Genomic DNA, 25,409 nt, shown 5'->3' with positions numbered 1-25,409 from the left:
CGATGTGCCCGTAGAAACGTGGCTGTGTGGGCCAACCTGTTCCAATGTGTTGGTTGTGTTGCCCATGCTGATTGTGGTGGCTGGGCTTTGGGTGCAGGGGAGCAGGGTGCTGCGTTGCTGACGGCGCTGCTGGGTGTTGGACTTGAGGTTGTGGGTGGGTCGCGCTCTGAGGTGGGATGACCCCTGTGGCTGTGAAGAACTGGTTGATTGAAGAACACAGGTCAGCCATCTGAGTGGCGTCGAGGGTCCAGTTGCTGAGTTCGGCTTGCCTCATGGTCTCCTTCAGAGCTGACAGAGGAAAAAAAGCGGAATTGACTGTGATGTCCTGAACACAGGAGTACCTCAAGGTTGTGTGCTCAGCCCAGCCATTTTTGGCCTTTTGAACAAAACGTGCATTCATTTCCAACATGGATCACCAAATAACCCAACGGGGACATTTGGGAATGACACAACTGCGGTGCGATTCATCTATAAAAACAATGGGATCCAGTTTAGATTCAACAGCTGCATGGTGGGTTTTAGACAAAAACCTGATGCTAAACACTTAAAATAAACAGGGGAGGTTTTTCTAGATTGAGAAAGTCTAATTAGATCATACAACGCACACTCTTCATCATAGCTTTAGGTGACAAGATATGGCTCCACCAATCTCTTAGGAACTTACTTAACTATGTGAACACTTAGACTTTGAACATTTCCAGCCTAGTGAAGAGAGTCAAGCAGTGAATTTTCTTTCTGAGAAAATGAAAACGGGTTGGTCTATCCTCAGAGCTGCATACAAATTTAATAGGAACACAAAAGAGAACATCCTCTGGCAGAGCAGCAAAGTGTGGCTCACACAGGCTGCCCTACAGATAACAGAGAAGACCTCTTTCAGCTGCTCAAATCTGCCCAAAATGTTGTAGGGGCTCCACTTTGGACCAGCGCATGGGTCAACCACCTGCAGCAGAAGGCGAAGTTGATCGGTTTGAACTAGACTCCCCCGGGTCACTTTCTGTTTGCTCTCCTTTCATCAGGAAAAAAGGTATGACAACTCAACCAGGAAGAGGAGAAGCTACTTTTTACCGAGAATTGTGGCTTCCATGAAAACATTGAGTGGCTCTTAAAAGAGATTGATCTTCTGTTATGATCACAAGGTGTTGGAACTTTTTGTTTTGTTTGTTTCTGGGTTGATCGTGTCCTGGTCCTTTTACTTTCATTTTGCCTTTGTTCGTTTCTCCTTGTATTTAGATCTTGGTTTATTATTTATTGTGCATTTAGATTTAGGTTACTTTGATTAATGTTTCTTTCTGTTACTGTTTTTGTTGGTTTCAGGGTTTTCCCTTTGTTTAGCCCTATTTCCTCTTTTCCTCTCATTCTAGTCATGTTTTTCATGTTTATTACTTTCTCCGTTGTCCTGCTCCATCCACTCCCAGTTCTTCCAGAGATTATCTTTGCAAGATCTTTATGTTCTTTCATCAAAACTTAACTGTCTACTAACATTCTCAGCGCCTGAGTCCTCAACAAACTCATTTTCAGGTCTTTGAGATCTGAGAAACATGTCAAAAATACTATTTTTTTAAATGTATCCCTTACAATTCAACCAACACCAATTGTCTCAAATGTCTCTGTCACGTAGGAGAAAATATATATTTTAGATTTTTTAAAAAGCTGCGAAAATCTGAAAATATATGCACAACCTTCAACTACGGTAATACTTTACTAAAACACACTTTGACATAATTTAAGCAGAATTCCCACCTATAACTGGAAGCCTTCTCTGTTTGAAAAGTTATATTTACTCATTGGCCTTTAACTCAACTGAGACTTAAGATTTGTCACTTTATTTTTATGCTTTCTTTTATCCTGTTTATTTTTTTTAGGTTCATGAAACAGCTATGGCCCAAAGCGTCTAATTTTATATTTCAAAATATATACGCGGCAAATAAAATGTAGTCCAATACCTTCCCCTAGTCAAATTTATGCACCTTGTAGTGACGGGAAAACAGGAGCTCTGTCCCTGATCCTCGGAAGCACGCCACAGAAAGTGAAGGATTGCGTTACGGCAATGTGAGGGAGGTCAAGCATTGCAGAAACAGAGAGCTAGCAGCAGCCTGTTTGATGTAGGACTGGCCTTCTTCATCAGTCCTGTGTGGATGTTTGTTGGCTTAGTGCACTGACCGTGATAACAGGCTGTTACTGAGCTGGGACCTAATTGGATTATTCACATTATACAATTGAGAGGGGGGAGAGGGTGGGTGTGAGACAGCCTGTGAGCGTGTGTTGGTGTGTGTGTGTGTGTGTGTGTGCGTGTGTGTGTGGGCGTGGGTGAGCTACGGCAAAAACAAGTGGCAACCTCACTGATGCAGGATGATGACTTTTATAAAGACAGTGTTATAGCTACCCTAGTTATTATTACACTGTGCCTGAAAGGTGAAGGTACATAAAGGTGGAAACATAAAAGTCTAATCAAAATAATTGATTAAAATGATCAGAATTGGGAAATATTGATATGTTTGCTTGTGTGTGTTACCTTGAAAGGGAGAGAGATCCACATCAGCCCAGTTGTAGCTGGTTGCGATGCGGCAGCTCTCTTTCAGCCAGTCCAGGTTTGGGTACCAGTCGGACGACATGCCTGTTAAAACGCCAAGCAGAAACACAAACCTTCAACCACATTTCAGATTACTGGACTAATGACCAGGATTTGAAATGTTCCATCTCTCTGCTCAGAGTTTATGAGAGTCACTCCAAAATATAGATTTTCTGCTTCTGCTTTCAGCCCTTCTAACACAAAATATTACTTCGAAGCTCCAAACTGCGTTAACGTAATAACTTCAAAATAAAGGATAGACTCCCATGTGTAAACATATGTGACAAGGTGAGAGGCATTAAAGAAGAATATCTAAAATAAAAAAAACCTAAAATGACACTCTATGGACTTTAGTAGTTTTAATATTTTCATTTCAAACTTAGGTTTTACTGTTTCCAGTTGTGCTGTTATGATTATGCTCGCGGTTAATTACACGACTGGAAGTTAATGACAAATTCATCTTCAACTCCATTTGTGAATATATATATATATATATATATATATATATATATATATATATATATATATATATATATATATATATATATATATATATATATATATATATATATATATATATATATATATATATATATATATATATATATATATATATATATATATATATATATATATATATATATATATATATATACAGCTTTTTTGCTTAAGCTGCAGTGATGTGTTCATAGAGGCATTATATAATATACATATATATATACATATACATATATGTACATATGCATATATATAGATATATATATATATATATATCTATATATATATCTATCTATGGATGGTTTGATGGATGGATGGAAAAAGATGTACAGTACTTTGACTTTTTCAGTCAAAAAAAAATCATCATTATTCATTGGCAGTGTTTCTTAATCTGTTTACAAAACTTTCGTTGATAATAATGGGACAATCAGAAAGTGACATTTGTTATACAAAAATAATATTTTTACACATTTGAGCTCATGTTCCTGAAATTAAAATGACCTAGGTCAAAAAAATCTTAAAACTGGAGCCAAAATGAAGTCTGAAATCAAGTGAACTAATTTCTGTTGAAGTAACAAAATGTGTTAACAAATTAAAATGAAAAATTAAAACATTTACAAAAAAGATTGTCTCTGTCTATATTGCAAACAGCCACAAGGTGGTATGAGTTCACGCGGAAACATTTGAGATGAAAATAAATACATGGGAATGCAAATGCAGAATATTTTACAGTCATCACACTCCAATTAAATAGCAGAATATCTCCAAGCCATGATGGAGTGGATGTTTTCATTCATCTACAGCTTAAAGAGCAAAACTGACTGAGATACAATAATGTCTGAAAAGTCCTACTGCTGCCCTGAGAGCTCAGTTGCAGAGAGACAAAGATGAAGAAAAAAAACTAGACAGGAAATATGAGCCAGAAAATCCATGAACAAAAAAACTGTTTGTACAAGCCCAGCTACACAATATGAAATGCAGCACTATGGGAGCATCATAGGAAAAAAAAAATATATATATATATATAAATGCAATAATTTTGTGCAGAGACAATGTTGTGTCAGGTGAATTGCTCTACAACAGAGTCGATGTGAGAAGTAGACGATGTAGAATCACCGTTTTAAAACAGTGAACGAGACATTTTTACCTTTAGGTGCTTTTGGGAAGCGATAATAAAGCCCGACTCATGCAATATCTTCTACAGTGCCTGAATACCTTTAACCAGAAAATACAATGTACTCTATGTGATGGACCAACATAAATAGTGAATAATTATGAAGTTGTTAGAAAAGGTCACACAGTTACCAACATTTCTGCACATCTAACCCTAAGAAGTGTTTTGTTTGTTAGCTTTTGTGTTTATGGGTATGGTTTCCTTCAGGTTTGGACGTCTACATACATTTTCCGGTTTTTCTTTGTAAAACAGATGAAGTTCAGTCTGATCGAACATGCCTGTAAAGATCACATTTCAGCATCCATATCAAAGGGCTTTAGCAAATTCAAACAAGTTTTCATGCTAGATTGCCTGACATTTGCCACATTCATCTTTCTGTAAAGTCTGAGCAGCTTCTCTGTCCCTGCTGAGGAACAGCCCTCCCCACATCATGATTCTGCAATCATCACAACTGGGATTACAAGTTCAGGGTGCAAAGTTTTCCACCACAAGGCTTTTTGACTGTTGGCAAAACATCTTGGTGTCACCTGACCATAGCACCTTCTTTGACACGTTGTCCCCTACAAAGCTTGTGGCAAGCTGCAAAAAGGACTTTTGTTTAACAATGGCTTTCTTCTTGCTACACCAGCATAAGGGCTAGATTTGTGGAGTACACAATCCTCTTCTTTGTACTCCTCCATGACCCTATGTGCTAATCCAGAACTGTTGCCTATTTGGCCATCAGCATTTATAACAACATTATTAAACAAGATTTATAAATTCACAAAATGCTTTGAGTACAACTCAAAACACTTTGGAAAATGAATTTGGATGCTTTCAACTTTTTCATGCCATCATGCGATCCTGTCCAGAATGTTCCTTGGTCTTTATGATGCCATTTCTTTACAAATGTCCTCGAACATTCATCTAAGGCTTTCACAGAGTAGCTGAATTCATATTGAGATGAAATTACACAAAGGTGTTCTTCCCCCCTCCCAAATATGTGACCTCTGAGTGCAGCTGGTTTTGTCAGAGTGAAGCATAATTCATGCTTCTTTGTCCACTCTACTGTCCCCGTCAACTGCAAAGTCTGCATGCTGTAATTTTCATTACCCGTACCTGCCGACATCCATGTCCATCCTGTCCAGACTTTTGCGTCTGCGTTGGACGGATAAAAATAACCTCAGACAGAGGGCGGCACTAAACACACAGCAGATGCATAAAAGCCGCTCAGATCAAACAGAGAAGAAAAACAACAATGATGCTTGTTTAAGAAAAATATATGTGTGATCTGTTGGTTTGTCTGTCTGAATAATTTATCTCACAAGTAGATTGAGGGTACAAAATTTGCACTAATGGCTCTCCTCCCCCCCCGTATGTATACACACATTAAGTGGATGAGGTAAAAACTTTTCAACAACTAGTCGACTTTTAGGCGAGTCGATTCTGTGCTTGGCAGTGACTTGTTGCGCGTCACGAAGACAAGTGGCAATCATGTCACAAAAAAAATAAATTTCTCAAATAAAATGAAAGATGACAAACCAGTTTGGAGAATGCCAGGCAGTTTGAATTGTATAAACAATGTGTATGTAATTTATCAAAACGGTAATGCAAACCTTGGCAAAGGCTATTGGCTACGCGCAGCCTGTGACATGCCGGGCTCTTTTTCATCCATCCAACTTCAAAACGCATCATTTTGAAGCTCCTAACATGGCAGCTTGCGTTGTCACAGCGACCAGTTGACTCACCATGTTGGCCAAGACTTTAACAAATACAAAGCCATGCAATCCCGCACGGCTTGCCTTAACAGTGGACTAATACTGTCACACTTTTCAGACTTGTATCCTCTTCACAACTATGCACTACTTTGTGTTGGTCTAACACAAAGAAACAGCCAAAACTTCTTATTTTTGACATTACTTGTAATGTTTAAAGCTTTTTATTAACATGTCAAAAGCAGTTGAATGCAGATTATTATGCTGGATTCAACGGGATTATTATATTGGGTTTTGGTTCTATTGCTTGTAAAAAATTTCTACATTTTGACGTCTTTAATGAGCCACTGATGGGCTGATTTTTTTTTGTTTGTTTGTTTAGTTTTTTTACATTTGACACCATCAGGTCAATATCTAAAAAGCTCCAAAAAGGCACCTAGAAGAAAATTGTGAGATGCCTTGACAACAGATTTCCAAAATATTTCAGGTAAAAATAAAATACAAGAAATCTGCTGTTGTCAAAACTGACTGAGAAAACCTTTAAGAGTGGAAAACCAGGACTGTCCTGCATCAAATTCATCTAAGCTCTTTGCATTCTTTGAGAATAAATAAAAATTAATCCCACGCATATGTGCATCTGCAAAGAAAATGTTCAAAAAGCATAACATAAATCTCTGAAACACAACTTACAAACCATGTCAGAAAATTGAAAACTTGTTTAAAAATACTGTAAATAAAACGTTCCACTTGCTGTAGTGCCTGAGGACAGAGAATTCACTCATATTTTACACTAAACATTTATAAATGTTTTTCCACATTTATATAAAAAAAAAACATTTCCGCGCTATGATTGGTTGACATGAAAGTGCAATGGTACTTTTATTTTCACAAGCCTCATCTCTGTGCAATATCATCCAGCTTCCAAGTTTGCACTCCAGTGCTTCATTTCTGTGTCAACTGTGATATATTTGATATAATTTTCTCCTTTTTTTTTCAAAAATTGTACAATTCTGCACAGTTAATGCTTCTTTTACTTTATTCCTGCTTTTAATGTGCGCCACTTTCTTTTATTACCACACTTCCTTGTCTCTAATGACTGTAAAATGAAAGCAGGAATAGGCGGTTATGTTCTCACCTGGAGCCTGGACAGCATGACTCTGGTGGGAGAGAGAGTTGTGTGGCCGGTGCTGGCCGTGCGGCCCGTGCACCTGGTGCCTGTGAGGGGACAGGTGAGGGTGGTGGGCGTGGTGCGGCGCCTGGCCGTGGTTGTGTTGGTGGTGGTGGCCCACGCTGCCTCCTGCACCCGGAGAGTGCTGGTAGGAGCAGGCTGTTCGGGCCTGCTGGCTGGAGTCATTCGGCATGCTCATCAAACCTGACACGTTAAAGAGAAGAGCTGGGATGTAAACTGACTGGGAGGTTTAGCTCTTACACTGTAAAAATACATTCTCTCTTAAGCATACCTGCCCTGACTTCTAAAGACAATTGTACTAGATTTTATTCTGGACTGTCAGATTAAAGGGGGTTTGTTACAAATGTACACCTCTTATTAATTTTTTTTTTCATGAACAACCATGTTTTGTTTCCTTTAACTTCACATTCATACCCTACTACCATAAAAAAAATATAGAATTTAAATTTGTGTCTGTAATGCAAAATTAATTGAATAATTTCAAGGTTTTTTTTGGAATATACTGGATAAACGCACCGTTACTGATCTTTTTTTGATGAATAGCTCTTGAAACATGACCTAAACAGCAGAAACAAATATAAACTATCCCAGGCTTGCAGCCTTATTAAGAAGGGGAAAACAATTTTTCCTTCTTCTCAAGACTGGCGCCTTGAGAATCTTACTTCTCAGAGACTTTAATTACTGACAGTAGTGTACAGTGCAGCCCATACCACCATAATGAGGTCACGCCAGTGGCTCTCTTGATGTTCCTGCTCATGATCTCCTTCAAACGCACACAACCTTCCACATCAGCTTATTGATTCTATCATTCCAGGGCAGTTCTCAGCTGAGATTCCTACAAAAATTTGCCGCTGCAGAAAAACTAAACTGGTTTGTTTCTTGGTAGTTTCAGAATGTATTTCGGTTGCCTTGGACGTCCCCATGTTCACTTTGCTTTAGATGCATTTAAAACTTAGTCAAAGACGCCATTCGGAGGGAAATACCCAAGACACTGCCACATGAATGTGGAGCTAGTTCCTGTCAGATGCTTTATTCTTTGAAAAAAAAAACAACAAAAAAAACATAGCAAAAACTTTAACTTTTCTTCAGCTGTAGGTTTAAAACTTTCCACCCAGTTTTCAGAAATGACCTGTATGGAGACGACAGTTTCAAAACCAGGTGTAATTTAGAAGCTAACCAAGTTTATCTATAAGTTAGTCAATTTGTGTAAAGAATTTTTTTTAACTTCTTTTAACTTCTCCATTTACAGTAGAAGGGTTTTTTTGGAGAACGTCTTTGCTGCATGTCAGATCAGAGCTTTACACAATTATAACAGATTCTTTTGTTGTTATATGTTTGAGAATACACAGACATGCTGTGCCTTGAAAATGTATTCATGCTAGTCACAAAGTGGTCCATAACAGTGAAATGAAAAAGGTAGCTTTAACAAAAACAGTAAATTTTGATATGCATTTATAATCTTTCCCCACGTCACTCTGATACTCTTGAGTAAAATGTTGCACAATAAAGTTAAATTAAACATCAAAATATGTGGGAAGAAAGGTCCTGTGCTCAGATTAAATTATCTGGCCAAAATACAAATATTTGTGGCGGAAAAACAACACTGAACATCACTGTCAGGACAACATCCCCACTCTGAAACATGGTGATGGCAGTAGCATGCTGTGGGGATAGTTTTCTTTAATAGGGAAGATTTTCACAGTCTCAAACAATTACTTTACAATTTGTCTTTTACTTTGCTAATGTGCACTATCTCGGTTTGTATGTCAAATAAAATAACACACAAAATACATGATTGTCTTTGTAACGTGTGTGAAAAAATTCAAGTGCAAAGCTCTCAAAGTCAAAGTAAATTTTTTCATCTTTCTCTTTTAACAAGTTATATATATATATATATATATATATATATATATATATATATATATATATATATATATATATATATATATATATATATATATATATATATATATATATATATATATAATATTAAAAATATGTATATTATATATATATTTTTTTAAACTAAGACAGATATTGTTTGTTGTATATTTTGACAACCTAAGTCAGATATTGACTTGCTGAACACATTCACTTCACAGTTATCTCTTAAGTCATTTATAGTCACACCATATTTCACAATCTGCACTCATAACAAAGTTGTTGTTTTTTTCTTTCTTTCCTTTTCCATCGGCTGGAATTTTCATTGTCTTATTTTATGTGCTTGCGATCACCCCTGACCACTTCACTGCTGGGGACCCAGTCAGACGGTGAGTCCAGGCAGCAGTTTTGCAGAACTCAACAGAGCGCATCAATCTCCCTCAGTTACAACTTCCTGAATGTGTGCGGGGGGGAAAAGTAAGTAAGAGGAGGAAGGTGATAGAGGGGTGGTAGGACGGCGTGAAGGAAGGAAGAGAGGAGGGGGGTCCAACAGGGAGAGCGCCTTGTGACCTGAAAGCTTCAGGAAGCAATTAGTGAGATGCTTCACAAACTTTAGAACCAATCTAATTAGCTGCTATCAAAGCCGAACTCCTTCCACTGCTCTGCTAAAGATGTGTTTTTCCTCCTGTTGAATTCTTCCTCTTAATTGCCTTTACTTGTTTGACTGTGCGAGCCATAAAATGCAGATATGCGGAACAACAGATTGTTTGTTTATTTAAATACAACAGAGTAGGAGTAGCGAGTGGTGGAGGTTAATACTGAAACGCCCGCTATGAAAGCAATGTTAAATTGTCTGAATTTCAATGTGAGTTAAAGCGTGCCAGTTAATTATGTGCATGAGGGCTGACAGAGGTTTGCGATTGTTTCTTCTCTCTCTCTCTTTCTCACAAACACACACACACATCAAGTATTGTGTATTGTTGGACAGGCTGGCATCAACAACCCGCAGTGAGGCTGACACTCACCTTGTTGCGAAAAGGACTGCTCAAAGACGCACTTGTACAGGCTGCGGAAAGAAGCGCTGAGGTCCTCGAAGTCGGAGAAGCAGAGCTGCTTGTCCCGCGATTCCGGGACAGGTAAACCGTACTGGGGCTGCTGGGGCGGAGGTGGAGCCTGGGCCGACTGCTGAAGGCTCAAGGACTGAGACGAAGGCTCTGAGTGACTGCTCACCTTTAGGAAGACAAAGGAAGATGTGAACGAAGTGTTCTTAAAAGAAACAAAAAAGGAGGGGGAAGAAAAAGAAATCTGAGGATGCAGTAAATATTTAAACGCTGACAAAATCTTCTGAAAGTCTGATCAGATTTTGTACAGCTGAAGTGATACGAAAACAAAGCTGCTCTAGGTGAAGGAAAAATAAAGAAAGTGTTCCAGGCACAAAAAAAAAAAAAATCCATTGCAGTGTATAGATATTCTGGTTTCCAAGAGAACACAGACACATAGCCTCGACTATTCAGTCACATTTAGGTTTTGAATCATCAGTAATCATTTAGTGTCAAACAAAAAGGGAAATGGTTAACAATAATATCAGTTTTAAAAACACTGACAATATTATTTACAACTAGTTTGCATTTTTGCAATGAGATATTCAGTTTTTTTTTCCTACTTTTTTTGATGGAATAAGTGTTTCAGCCTTGAAATACATCCATCAATGATCCTCTAATTAATTGAAATGAGAATTAATATCAATATCAAGATTTTACTCAGTGGTTAAAAGTAAAAGTAGACTTGGTCTGTGAAACCTTTTGGCTGACAGAAATATTTTCGATCTTAATCCTTAAGCACAAGACGCTTAGTCTGGTTTGAAGGTCTTTGGTTTTTATGGGCAGGGTTTGTCTAAAACTGTTACTTGTCGGGATTCAACACTGTGAAAATTCTGGCCGATATCCATATCTGACAAATATCCTGCTATCCTGTGCTGCGTCCATCACTGCCCAAACAATACCAAGTACTCTGCCTTCCAGAAACACATGAACAAATGTCTACAAAATGTGAAGAAACATTAATTGTTAGTATTTTTAGCCCAGTTTTTCTTCTAAAGCCTACTAATATGTGAAAACATGACTGACATTACATCAGTTATCTTACATCAGTTATGCATCCCTGGCTATTTCTCTGTAAATGGTTTCCAGTTAAGCATTTTGAATTCTGAATTTCAATGTTGTCTATCTGAACATTAAGTTGCACAACGGCAAAGATTTTTCACCAGAATTCAGGATTTCTGCTGTTTGGGTAACACAAAAATATTTTTACTTTTAAATAACTCAAAGACAACATGTTTTATTTTAAATCATTCTGCTGTGAACTTCTTGAGGTGCACATTTAAACTGCATCACAGTTTTCCGTCTCTCACCAGGTCATGCAGGTGAGGCCCATTGTCATTTTGACTGGGAGAGATGCCGTGCAAACCAGAAATGCAAAACCATATAAAAGTCCAGTTTATTTTAGAATAATTTAAAAAAATAACGAAATTTTTTTTTTACTCCATCTTGCAAATCTCCTTTTATGACTTGTTTTTAATTCTGCAGTTCACAATGACAATCAAACTTAATTTAATTTTGCTAAATGAAATAGAAAACCAATCATTTTTCTTTTCTCCATAAATACACACACACACACACACGCACACACGCACACAAAAAAAATGAAGCAAGGCGCTTCAAATTTTTCTCATTTCGCGGCTGCGACTCGTCTTCCTCCATCCTCAATCATCTCATCCCAGCTGTCATCCTCCTCGCCATCCAGCCGGTGAACACAAGCAATTTGCTGTGATCAGTGTGCCTCTGCCAATATGAGCCAACTTTCCATGACGCCATCACCCACACATCTACCTGCACCCGGTAATGGGAGCCTCTCGGTAAACTCCGCTGGCGTGTGTGTGCGTTTTCTGCCAACGGTGCCACCGGTAATCACTGTCAGTCAGGAGGATGTCACCTGCACCAGGTAATGAGACAGAACTAACCCCGATCCTCGGCGGACTAGACCGCAAATGAGGTCTGAAAGGATGGAGGAGCGGGAGGAGGGAGGGCGAGGAGCGGCCGAGGTGATGAAGGCAGGAGGAAAACAAAAGATGGCCCGCAGAAATGGGAGGTTAACGAGATGAGATTGCGCTGACCTTTTTGCTAATGCAGGTGGGAGGTAGCAGGAGAAAAGTGATTGATGGTAAAAAGGTGAGCAGCTGTTACAAAAGAGAAGCAATAAAGAGCAGTGGTGTTCCTGCTCAGCTGTAAACCCGCATCAAATGTTGTTGAACAAAGCAGCCTTTAACTCCGCGCTACTAAATTTAACTGGACAGGCAGGAAGAGAATAGAAATGTCTCTGTGCTGCAGCAAAATAGAGTAAGAACCTGAACAACAACAAAAAAAACCACACACACAAAACTCTGTAAAATACAAGTAAATAAATGAAATGTAATTAAAGAAAACAAAGCTGCTATCATGCTTCTACAATTTTTTGTCTTTAACGTACTGTTTGAAAATTGAACTATTAATGACTAAGTCTTGCAAAAAAAGTTTTCTCTAGCTACAGGTAAGTCTATATTTAATACAAGTTTATGCTGATGATAATTTTTCTTCTAATCAACAAGCCTCGGCCTTACTTAATTGGATTGTTCTCTTGGCTTTCCCATTTTGAGCTGTGGCAGAGAAACATGCCACAGAAAAGAAGTCATAACATTGACAATAATTGTATAGAGTCGCGAATTTGTAAACTGTAGGATGATGCGTGTTACATAATGTGTAACCTGAACTTCATAATGGCTTTTAAGGGAAAAAAAACCTGATTGGTATGTGATGATATATAATCATTTTATATTTGACTGGGTTAAAAGTGGCAGTAACATATGTTTTAACATAAAGTAAACTAAAAACTTAAAGGTTTAGCAATGAATAACTATTCATGTTCTAACTAACAACTGTAATGCACACACTTTTTTTTTGCTAAACAGACAAAGAAAATGATTTAAAATCGTCTATCTTTTCCCATTTACAGTACAAAAATCTGCTTCCCTTGTCACAGTGACGTGCCAAATGTCCTTCTTTCACAATTTGTTGCTGCACAATCCACTGCTGATCCACCAGGGTGTCTGGTGTTTAGCTGAACCAAAACATTAAATGTGACTCTGAAAGTGAAACTGAAAAGTGGAATTTGTGAACACTTCGACCCTTTGCAGCATATGTTTTGAATTCACTTCAAGATATAAATAGTTTTCTCTCCTCTTGCTATTTTTTTTTAGTTCAATACACATAATCTGCGTCATTTAACTAGGAGATAATGAAACGTTGCCAGTGTCTGTAAAAAAGTTTTTAAAAAAAATCAACTTAGGAAACTTAGTAAATGAAGTAAAACTTATCTTAATCTGCCACATGAATATTCAGATTGTTCCATAAAAGCAGCTGTGTTATAACACTTTAGTAAGATGCAACACAATGCTAGGCCTGGCATATCTAGGAACATCTGACAGCATATTTTCAAGAGGAAATGAACTGACCAGCTGAGGCTGAAACAGGTCATATGGACTAGTCTTCATTAAAAAAAAATGGTAAAAATGTCCTGTTAAAAAAATGAATGTGGCTTTTATTTCTTTTTGCCGTTGTATCAACTGCGACCCTGAAGCTGAGGTTCAAACTGAACCGTGATTTATGTGTGGTGTTACACATTTCTACTTGAAGTGGGGTGATGATCTTCAAAAACAGGCTGACTGTGGAATAAATCCATACAGCTATAAAAGAAGACACCATTAGAAAGGAGACAGCCAAAAAGAAAGCAACACTTGGTTTCGGTCCACACAGCTGATCGCAGTGCTAATGGGTTGTAAATGTCTGCTGATTTGAAAAGCTGCTGAAATATTTGGACAGAGACATCCCTTACCGGATCTCTGAAATGTTTCTGCATTACAAGGCAAAAAGGAAGAAAATCTGTATTTCTTTGCTTGCAAGATAAGTTATTCTTTTACCGTCGCCTGTGTTTTAAATAGGTCAAATCTAGAGGGGTCAGGCACCATTTGAAAACATCAGAGACGGCACAGGTACATTTCTTCCTCACCTGCTGTTTTATTTTTGCATGACAGGAGTGAGCCTCCTTCAAAGCATCCTATTATTTCTCACAGATTTAAAATGCATTTTGTTGTGTTCAGCCCTGAGGGGTGCAGCGAGGCTGCGCCAACACCACCGACAGTCTGCTGCAGAACAAAAAACTCAATTTACAGGGTAAATAATATTGCGTGTGATGGCTGCGTTCAACAAGACAAATGCATGTGTTTGTACTTTCACCTGCATCGCTGCTGAAATGCCTTGATACATGATTTTTTTTTTTTTTCTCAAAATTGTTTTTGCTAAACAGGAAAATTTAATTTAGCATTTCACTCTCAAACTTGGCCTGTCTCCAATGTAAGACTTTTGAAAACAAATACAAGTTGTTCACTCAAGAAATCACCTAAAAGTGAATGAAAAAAAAAAATCTGTTTGGCTTCGAACTTCAACATCATACACAAAGAGAGAGTTTTGAGAGTTAGCTGCAGATCCAATGCACACATCGTTAGCCGGATCCCACCTCCTTAGCCGCTAAGGGTGCAGCAGACACCTTCAGCACCCACTGAGTCACCAAGATGATGTCAGAATCAGGAGGTCACAAAGGGACTGGTTTAATACGAATCAGATAAAATTTCCCAGAGGTCGATGACGAAAAACCAGATGAGAGGTGAGAGAAAATGTTGGCCCAGCTAAGGTGTCTTTTTAATAAGACACACTCTGCGACAGACGGACGTCCTCCTGCAACACTCACAACACTCGCAGCCATAACAAAGACGAGCTCTTACTGGTGTGTAGCTGTGCACGTTGCTGCTGCTGCTGACAGCGGGGTTCAGGCTGTTAAGGCTGACAGACGCCAAACTCTGCTCGGAAAGACTGTTGCTCAGGCTACCACCCAGACTCCCAGGACTCTCACCGCCTTCTGCTTCAGGGTTATACAGCGCTACCTAAACACACAAAGACAACAAGGCTTCATCTAGTTCACTCATTGTTTTTAGGGTTTTTTTGCTAAATCATCATCAAACTGAGGGGAGGAGCTTAAACATGTTTGTTTTTGTTTTTTTGTTTTCTTATTAACACCTTACTGTGACTGCAACATGTAAAAGTGGTAAGTAGTGGCATCTCATGAAGCAAAACCTATCACTGCTAGCATATGTTTTATTTTTTAAAACGTAAAATCGTTTTTAGGTCTAATGTCAAGTTTCTGAAGAAGAGAATTTTGCCTTGAGAGGCAGGAATATGAGTGAGTTCTTTCCAGTTATGGACGATTGCTTACTTTAAAAAGGAAAGCACTTGAATGACATCGAAGGCATCCACGATAGTAAAAATTACCCTTGTGTCATAAGCATCATTAAGGTGTGGAAATTTTATGAAGGGCATAATAAAATTAGTCTTTCCTACTGCCGGCATATGCAAAATTATTGCTCATTTTATGGGTCTAATTTCTTTAGCGCCACTCAGAAGTGGCTAAAGAGGCACATTTAGGCAGAAAAAGATGCTCTATAGCGACAGGAAGCCAAATTTGAACAAAATTTGAACAAAACTACTGAACTGAGAAAGCTACCCACACTATGAAATATGGCAGTGGCAGCATTATGCTGAGGATATGCTTTTCTTCAGTAGAGAAAGGGAAGTTAGTTAATGCTGATGGGAGGATAGATGGAGCTAAAGACAGAGCGATCAATAAGTAAAACCTGGAACTGGGTCTTCCAATGGTACACAGACCCTAAGAAGTGCAGCCAAAGCTGCAATCAAATTGCATTGGGATGGCCTAGTCAAAGCTCAGACCTAAATCCAAGAGAAAATCTGGGCAAGACTTGAACTACAAGCTTTTTAGAAAACAAAGTTTGTAGTTGGTAGAGACATAACCCCAAATGCTTGTAGCAGTAACCAAGAGGTGGTTCTAAAATGTATTGACTCAATTAATGTAAATGCATCTCATCTGTTTTCAAATTTAGATTTGTCAGAGAAATGACCTTCCACTTCACAATTCTGCACTTCCTTCTTTTGGTCCATCACATGAATTCCCAATGCAACTCACTGAATCTTGTGTGAGTAAAGCGGCACAATGTGAAAAAGTTCACGGGATAATATTTCTGCAAGGCTTCGAGTCAAAGTAAAAACAGAAATTAAAGCATTAGTCAGTGCAATTTGTCTTATCCGTGCATCAACAGACAACTGCGATGCCGCAATTTTCATGAAAAAAAAAAAAAAAAGAAAAGAAAAACCTAACCCAGAGAACTCTCTCTGTAGTGAAAGGAGCTGCACAGCGTACTATCTCGTGTTGACACATCACAAAGCATTTTAAAAAGCGGTGCCTCAAAATTATGTTGAATCATGCTTCTCTTGTTTTATTTGACTGTCAGGACTTGTGAGGCAGAGCGTCAGGATTACCTCCGGGCTACGATTAATTGTAAAGACAAATGTGAAAACATAGCCTTCGGGTGAGACAACAGTAAAAGCTCTCTGGGGCAGCGATCTACCCTGTCGAAAATCTAGTAGTAAGAAAAACAAAAAAAAAAAAGAGAATTTCTGAGAAGTCTTTCCCAGTTTTAGTGGGTGTGGAGAAATCTGCAGTGAAAGATTTAATTCTCCTTACTGTGACATTGTCGCAGTGGGGAAAACCACTTTGCAGTTTCGAAGATATTTACGGTTTGCACAGAGATACAGAATATGTATTACAAAGCATATTTGTATTTTCTGATGTAACACAACTCCAAGTAAAGGTATTAGAGTAAAATCCAATATGCTAATAACAGCATCTAATTAAAAACTTTTTGTTTGTTTTTTTTTTTCAGTTTTTCTATGCTTTTCTGTCAAGTTACAGAAATGTCTTTTTAAAAGCAATTACATCTTTTGAGCATAACAGAAAATTAGTGAGAAATTGTGAAAGAGACGAGGCTCTGACACGCTGCTGTGCCTGCAGGACGCCACCTGTCTGGACGTGGGCGGATATCATTGACGTTGGCATCTGCATCATTATCGTCAAGGTCTTCCTCGGCCTGCTCTGAATCATTGTTTCACAATGTAAAGTGATGTCTTAAATGAGATGTGTTCGAGCTTCTGCTGGAGTAACACAGTGAGCGGAAGCTGACATGTTGAACGTATATTGTGAGAAGTACATCTTTAAAAAAACAACAGAAAAAAAACAAAAAACATTTTCTGTGTTGATTAAAACTGCTCAGAAACAACTGCTATCAATATTAAAATAACTGCCAATCAAGGTTTTTACTTCCTCAAATAAGACATCTAATAAACTAGTCATTTATTTTGAGTGTCAATCAATATGTTTGATTCCCAGTAGGTAACTTTAACAAAAAAATAAAATAAATGTTTTTACATATTTCTTATTAACTCCTTCCCCATCTCCCTCAGGTCCGACAGCCATCTGCAGAAATACACTGCTCAGTCAGAAACAACCAATCAGAGCCTGGAGGAGGGCCTTAGTGCTGTCAATCAAATATACACACAATGTGTAAAAAAAAACCAAAAAAAAACACACAGTCTGTTTTTATCATCTAACATTAAATCTGATACATTTTTTCCCAATTTTAGTAAATCACTTTAGCTTTTATTTACTTAATGCCAATAAAAGCATTAAGCAAATAATGCTTTTATTATTAGGCATTTAATAATGCCTATTATTCTTAAAGGCCTATTATTCTTTGCCTATAAGAATAATAGGCAAATAAACTTTTACTAAATGTTTAATATGTTCTCCAAAGTGAGAGGTTTATATACTCTTGATGCTGCCTCCTCCATACTTCATGGCTGGGATAGCGTCCTCGGGACTTTTCTCTAAATGTTCAATAAATGTGACTTTCATCAGTTTGTAAGACATGTCTACTATAACTAAGGTTTATTTTCAAGAGTGCTTTTCTGAGTTGACTTTTTACAGTATGTAGCTAAAGTAATGCCTTCTTCCTTGCTGAGTGGCCTTTTAAACCTTGTAGATGGTTCACTGGTCTTCCAGGCTTCAGCCAATCAGAATGTTATCCAAAGGTATTTTGCTTTTGCGGTGAGGTTGATTTGTACACTTCAATCCAAAACACAGACAAGGAATTTATCTTCCTTCCCGAACATTATGTACAATCCCACAGTATTTACATTTGCTTATAAATGTTTGAACGGATGAACACAGCATCTGCAAATTTTAGCCAAAGGATGAAACAGACCTAAAGTCCTCAGTTCTCTCTCTAGATTGATTTATGTTATTTCTTCCATCACATCACACAAGATTTCAATGTGTTTGATGTGTTTCTTTAAAATAGATCCACAGCTGGGCTTAAAATTAACCCATTAGTGTTGATTGGGCGATCAAAAGGCCAGTAAGACACAACATCATCCTCTCAGCTCTTTCAGCTTTTTATCTGTCTTAGTTAAAAATTTGTAAGTTTGATCTATTTAATGTCAATGTAAAATCATATTTTTATACTATAAATCTTTATTATTATTATTATTATTATTATTATTATTATTATTATTATTATTATTATTATTATTATTATTATCATCATCAATAACCTGAAAAAGGCATGAAGTTTGAAAATAAAGAGTGAGGAACAGGAAGTAGTAAATATTTATTGTTTCAAATTACTACAAAACCTGAGCATTGACCAACGTACAGTGAAAGTTTTCTTTCAGCAAAAGTAAAAACTGATTTCTTAGTTTAGATGAGAACCTAAATCAGTAGCATGCTGAGCATTTTAAGAATGTTTTCCATAATTATTCATGACGTATTGTCTTGCAACAACAAAACCAATCCCTCTCCTTAAATCTGGACTGATGTCCTACCTTGTTGTTTGCTGCACTGATGGCCAGAGTTGGAGAAGCGCCTCCTGACATGATGCAGTCCATCCTCAGGGACTCTGACTCCAGGCTGTAAGGGGTTGATGCCTTCAAGGAAGTGCAAACAGACACAGATATTATTAGACTTTATAGCCCAAGCTGAAGAGGAAATGCATAATTATATTGGTATTTAATAAGTTACCTGAGAGTGTTTCCTATACACCAAAGTTACTCTATGTGCTCTGTGTTTATGCTTCAAAGAAACATTTTCTCAAGTCCTGTCAAATATCTACAGTAAGTGTGTCATTTTTAACAGTGGAATATAGGAGTGTCTCAATCTGTGGAGTGAAATTATGGAACAAATTAGACATTCAATTTAAACAAATACAGAATATCCTACAGTTTAAAAGCCAATCAATTTCTTATTGAACATAAGAAAGATGTTCAATAAGATTAAAGATGAAGCCATGTCACATTAGGTTGCGGTATGCTGTAATTAAAATCTATCGGTTAGATTTAATAAACTTAAACATACACATTGTTGTAATATTTCTTCAGAGGTCGTATTCATTTGTGTCATTTATTAGCCAATGGCATATTTATTACAGATATCCACATGATAATTCAACTCAATTCAAAATCAAAAATACTTTATTAACCCCAAAAGGAAATTAAATCAAGCTTATTTTTTTTATTTAGGTTATTATTAAAGTTAATTTATTATTAAATCTTATTATTATAAGTTTATACTTTTTCCTGCTCCTTTTGAAACTGATTTTTGCACATTTTTTTGTTATTATTGTTTCCTCTCGTCCTTGTTTTTCTTTATTACCTTCATTTTTTTGTTCTCTGAAGTATTGAAATAAACTTCCATTCATTCATTCATTCATTCATTCATTCATTCATTCATTCATTCATTCAGTAACAGAATATGGTCAGGAAAAAAACATTATGGACATTGCAAAAACTTTTGTTCAATGCTCAAATAACAGTCAGTCTGGGCCATTCACATTAAGTTTACAATATTACTCTGTAAGTATCTTCTCTTTAAGGATTAATTAAGTACTAAGCAATTTAAGAACACATTTATTTCCTCAGCAGCAGAACAGCTTCTTCCAAAAGTCCTGCACAAAACCTTTAAACATTGTTTATAAGTACCTATGAATGTTCGAATACAGATAATTAAATGTATTTATATTTGTTCATTCTGCTGTAATTGCCTGCTGTTTGTGGCACAACGAAAGTCAAACACATATAATTTAAGGAAAAAGCTCAATGTACTAACATAGATGGGTGAATTGGAACACAACATGTGGAAATGAAGGCAAATAAACAGACTTTGTTGCTTTTTTTGTTTCTTCGAGCTAGAACAAGATAAACCAGAGAATTTTTCACATTATGTTTGCAAATATTTCCACTGTGCTGATGTTTTTACAGGTCTTTTAAACCAACAGGTAATGCTCTTATAGATGCATGATTATTAAGACTCCTGTAGTTGCGATGAAGCACTCTTTTACCGTCATTAGAATCACTAAATACACTTTATTTTACATGGAATCATACATTACTTCATTTATCTCTACTGTGTGTTACATTTTGCCAGATTTTTATGTAAAAAAAGGAAAAAAAAGAAGAAAACCTTTGTATCATTAATCCTTGACTGCACAATTATTTGTTATTTTTCATATAAAACCTTAATGACATAAACTGGGGTTTGTGTTTGTAACATGAAAAAGCTTAAAAAGCATATATGCTGTACACATATATAAATGATACACAAACTTACTATATACAAACTTAATACATACTGACCATCAATTATAACTAACATTTACTAATAAGTGAGTCTGGATAAATTCCTGTGGCAAAACAATAAATAAATCCAGCAGAGTGCAGCCCATAATGCAGCACTTCCTGAATTCCTGAGAGCCTTTTCTCCTCATTTAGATTCACTAGAATTCTAAATCCGGCTCGCACTGATTGGGGATACCCAGAGGATTTTGGCAATGAGATGAGAAATTAAATGTGACAAAGGTTATGAAGAAATTTCTGTCCGCTTCAAGTTCATGATTCTTTTACGAGCCTCCCCTGATTCACCCCGACGCTCCGGGCTGAGAACCGCGTGAACAAGTCGGCGCGCGCCTCGTGTAAATTGCCGGACACTTAGTCAGACTGAGAAGTGGACACATCACTTACACTTGGTAAGATGAATCAAGCCGTCCTCATGAATTATTTACACTTTTCAGGCGTATTCTACAGCGTTTCGTTTGCCGACGTCTTCCCTGCGAGCCGAAGCAGGGGCACAGCTCTATGAGATACAAGGAGCTACTCATGGATTGATTAGGGGCAACACTGATGCCCCAAAAATGTAAAAAAAAAAAAAAAAAAAAGAGAGAGAGAGAAAAAGAAAATATGTGGGGGGGTTTTCTCCTTGTTTGACTTCTTTTAAGGTTCAAGGCTGGCTTGGCTGACTTCCCAAACTGCTTACAGTAAGAGGATTGGTTGGTAACAATGCAATCTTTAATTTATGATAAACTCCCAGACAAACGGGTTGCCGGTTCCCCCGACGGAAGCTGTTAGAAAAATACCAACAAAGAGCAGACGAGGGGGAGAGTAAAAAAAAAAAAAGAAAAAGAAAAAGGGGGTGGGGGGGTGGCTGGTGGAAGAAAGAGGGAAGACGGAGAGAAGAGGTAGATAATTGAGTGGTGACAGACAGGCAGACGGAGAGGTATACAAGAAATGAAAGGGCCGTAAATATCCTCACCGCAGCTACAGCACGATGGATTTATGAGGCTGACGTTTAGCCTCGCTGCCAACTTAAAACTCTTTACAAGCACACAGCCCAGGTGCAACTAAACACCCCCCAATAAAAACACAAAGACATATTTAGTCCACCCCCCTTCAACCCCCAGACAGTAATGTCGGCATAAATCTCCGCACTTGTAACCTCCCATTTTCTCCTTAGCCCATGTGACAGCCCACGGTGTGTCTGCCAGCGGTGCAAGTGAGGCATGAGAAAAGGGGTCGAAGGGCCCATCCATGTAAGACGAGATGACAAGGCTCTGAATTAATTAATGTTTGTAATAAAAAAAAATAAAAAAAAAATTGTCGGTGAAGAAAATATGTCTAACGGCAGCCCCAGGGCCTACTGCCGTAATTAACTGGAACACAAGCCCGGAATACTCTCTCCTCCCTCCTCCTCCAGCTCCTCTTTACTTCTTTTCCCCTCCTTGCAGCTCAGCTTTTTCCTCAACATTCTGTCTACCTTGACGTCTGTTTCTCTTTTCTGCATCCTTCCTTCCAAACTTCTCTCTTGCTTCTTTTCAGGCAACACTTTCTCTCTCTCTCTCTCTCTCCAGTCTTCCCCAAGTGAGCAGCAGTGATTGTGCACTTTGCCGCTCCACGCCTGCCTGAGCTTTTCCCCACGACTGAATGGGGGGTGGGGGAGAGGATGGGAGAGAAGGTAAGGCAGCGGCATGGACCAGGAGGTAGAGAGGAGAGTGGCAGGAAAACGGGGAGATAATGATTATGTTCCAACAAGCAGTGACAAGAGATGTTGGATAATAGGTAGAAAGGCAGCCGCGATGAACAACTTGAACGTCACAACACGGTCATGTGTACGTTCAGAAAATCTCGCTGGAGTCTAGTGGAATAAAAACAAGAGAATTATCTGCACAGTGAAGCTGGAGCTCCTGGAAATGAGATGTTTTGATGTAAATCATGCTCAAGTGAATAGCTGGTGACTTAAGCACACGTCTAAACAGTGTGAAGTTTTCGGAAGATCATTTTTATACATTGTGAGCTAATTGAAACCACCATGTTCCAATCATTAACCATCTGAGCTGCATGGGAGCTGCTGAGAGGCAGATTGTGAGTGTTGGGTAGAGTTTGGTAAAGCTTTGAGTCATGCATTCCTTCTGTCCTTCAACACACACAGACATGAACCACCCCTGCTCAACAGTGATAAAAACCGTTTGCACTTTGATGTCTGGTTAATCTTTTGTTAAAAATACGTTTTTACTGATCTGGAGAAATTCCTTAAACAGAGTTGAACATTTTATGTGTCATGGCTTTCAGGTAAAGAAAACCTGAAAATTCAGTGTCTCATAAGACTAGAAATATTGCATCACACCAATCAAAAATGGATATTTTAAGCATAAATGTCAGACTACTTGAAAGGTACGTACATTTCTATGAACTCAATAGTTGAGTCCATACAGGTTGCGGGTTTCTCTTGGATGAATTACTGCATCAATGCACCGCGGCACAGAGGCGAACAGCCTGTGGCACTGCGTAGAGGCAATGGAAGACCAGATTGCTTCCTTGTTGGGCATTGTGTCTCATCTTCCTCTTCACAACAACAGCAGCCCATAGATTTCTTTTTTTTTAGAGGGTTAAAGATCAGGGAAGTTTAGTTAAAATTGAAACTGAGTGTTTCAAACCTCATACTGGACATGAAGCAAGATGGATTCTGTTCATCTCTTCTCTTCTTCAAAACCCTGGGATCTTGATTTCCAAATGAAATGCAGAATTTACTGTCATCTGACAACAGGATTCTGTACCACTGCGCAAAAGTCCAGTTCCTTTTGTCTGGAACTCATTATCTAGAGCCGTCACTCTAAGTGGGATGATTCAATATTATATACGGGTTTCACTTTCTGAGATGGCTGACAATAAACATTACACTTTTACACAATATTCTAGTTTTTTTATATTTACTAGAAGGTGTCTCTTTGGTCTCATTGCTGTTTTAAAGAAAAAAATCTAATTGATTATGATAACGCAAACTAAGTACTGAAGAAACCGAAACTTCACGCACAGTTTGTTGCACACAGAGCAACTCATGGCGGAGCTACCCCGGCACCGCTTTTGTATTCAGATCTGCAGGGTTAATGACTGAACACCCAGCCGCATTCTGCCGAGCCGATGCTGGGTTACGTATATTTATAGCCTCCTCTGCTGTCAATCAGTGTTTTCAAAACCAATCTTCATTCCTGCGCCTGCATCCTCTCATCTTCCCTGTAAATTTTCTTTCCTGCTCCTCCTGTGAGATACTGAAGAATGCGCCCGACGAGCCCCTGGTGAACATCAGGGAGCACATATGTGCACAGCGTTGTTCAATTATGACTATGATTTGGTTCAGTTTAAATGAGCCACACATGAACCCAGTGAGTTATTTTTTTCTTCTTTTTTTTTTTTTCCATAAGCAAGTGGGGTTTTTAGATTTCTGCCCACATGAAGGGGTCAATGTAAGCCAAACCGTTCAGAACTGCAGCGGCGCTGCTAGTTTTGCTGCTTGGAATTGTAAACATTGCTTTTTCTTTTAAAAAAAATCTGTCTAAATCTCTCTGCAGCAGCATCACAAGAGTTCATCTTTTGTTGTCCTCATGTGCCCTCACTGAGTGTTTTGAATGTTTTCCCAGGAATTGTTCTCTGTGGCAAAAAAACTAAAGAGTCTGGAAGATTGGTAAAATCGTACCCGTTCTCCAGAACGTGGTCTCTTTTTCGGCCTGCTGGGCACTGAGTCCTCTTTAGGGTTGGTGTCTATCGCCCAGTAGGAGCCCTGAAAAGTAATCACAAAAACAAAGAAACACAGGTCAGCATTTAGTTTTTTACAAGCCTTTAGACTTCAGGGAAACCTTTCATTATCACTTTTTTACTTTCTCATTTAAAGTAAAAGAAGTCAATGGAAATCTGGAGAGGGATGCTTCTTCCAGCTAGGAACAGGTTTTTCACTCACTACTCCGTCAGTAGATTATATTTGGGGTCATGTGAATTATTTATAAGTAGTTGGGAGTATTCTGCAGCTGCAGGCAGTAGTCGCATTGGGGAAGCAGATAGGGTTTATCAGCAGATATCTAATATTAAGTTATAAAACATATATGTTTTAGGGTGGAGGTGGCAATTTGAGCACCTGCATTGTGAATGCAACCAAAGCTGAGATATTCCCAAAGCGGCCATGAGGTATAATGTCCCCAACTAGGACATTATAAACAACCTCATTTTCTATGAGGACTAGAAAATGAGGATTGTTAATGCATTTCTGCTTGTAGGCATTCTGACCAGAAGCATCACCGCAGACGATGCCATTTTGAAATGTTTTATTCCCAATCTCTCTGTTTTGGTCACTACCAACAGCTTAATAATAATAATAATAATAATAATAATAATAATAATAATAATAATAATAATAATAATAATAATAATAATAATAATAATAATAATAATAATAATAATAATAATAATAATAATAATGCAGCTTTTTTTTGCCACATTAAAGACCAATATGTCAGTCTGTCACTCTGTTGAGGAGAAAGTACTTCTAAAATGTGACTTTTAACCCATGACCACAGTACAATTTTAGCCTTTATGAAGAAGTGTAAAGTTTAATCAATGTTAACTTTTCAACCGCATTTAAACATTAAGAGGCGCCTTCAGCTTTTCATCTGTCACTTTTACAATCTTTTTATACGAGGCATGGTTTTATTTTCTTCTTCTGTTCACCATTTTGTGGTAAAGGAGCAGGATTCTC

At 37.9% G+C, this 25,409-nt stretch overlaps 1 protein-coding gene across 4 annotated transcripts in view; it reads right to left on the bottom strand.

Annotated features, from left to right (window-relative positions):
- LOC122836100 (forkhead box protein J3-like) overlaps positions 1–25,409 on the bottom strand; it is a 73,585-nt gene that overhangs the window by 4,818 nt on the left and 43,358 nt on the right. For 3 of the 4 annotated variants that reach the window (XM_044125786.1, XM_044125802.1, XM_044125810.1), the window contains 7 exons: positions 24,357–24,440; positions 18,884–18,985; positions 14,878–15,036; positions 10,031–10,235; positions 7,071–7,307; positions 2,513–2,614; positions 37–288 (listed from right to left, as the gene is read on the bottom strand). In XM_044125786.1, coding sequence (XP_043981721.1) covers positions 37–288; positions 2,513–2,614; positions 7,071–7,307; positions 10,031–10,235; positions 14,878–15,036; positions 18,884–18,985; positions 24,357–24,440 — 1,141 coding nt within the window. The remainder of the gene's footprint in view (positions 1–36; positions 289–2,512; positions 2,615–7,070; positions 7,308–10,030; positions 10,236–14,877; positions 15,037–18,883; positions 18,986–24,356; positions 24,441–25,409) is intronic. The other variant, XM_044125796.1, reaches the window with a different exon arrangement.

The sequence above is a fragment of the Gambusia affinis genome, linkage group LG01, assembly GCF_019740435.1.
Source record: "Gambusia affinis linkage group LG01, SWU_Gaff_1.0, whole genome shotgun sequence".
In the NCBI taxonomy this organism is placed as follows: domain Eukaryota; kingdom Metazoa; phylum Chordata; class Actinopteri; order Cyprinodontiformes; family Poeciliidae; genus Gambusia; species Gambusia affinis.
This window is presented reverse-complemented; position numbering and strand designations above follow the sequence as displayed.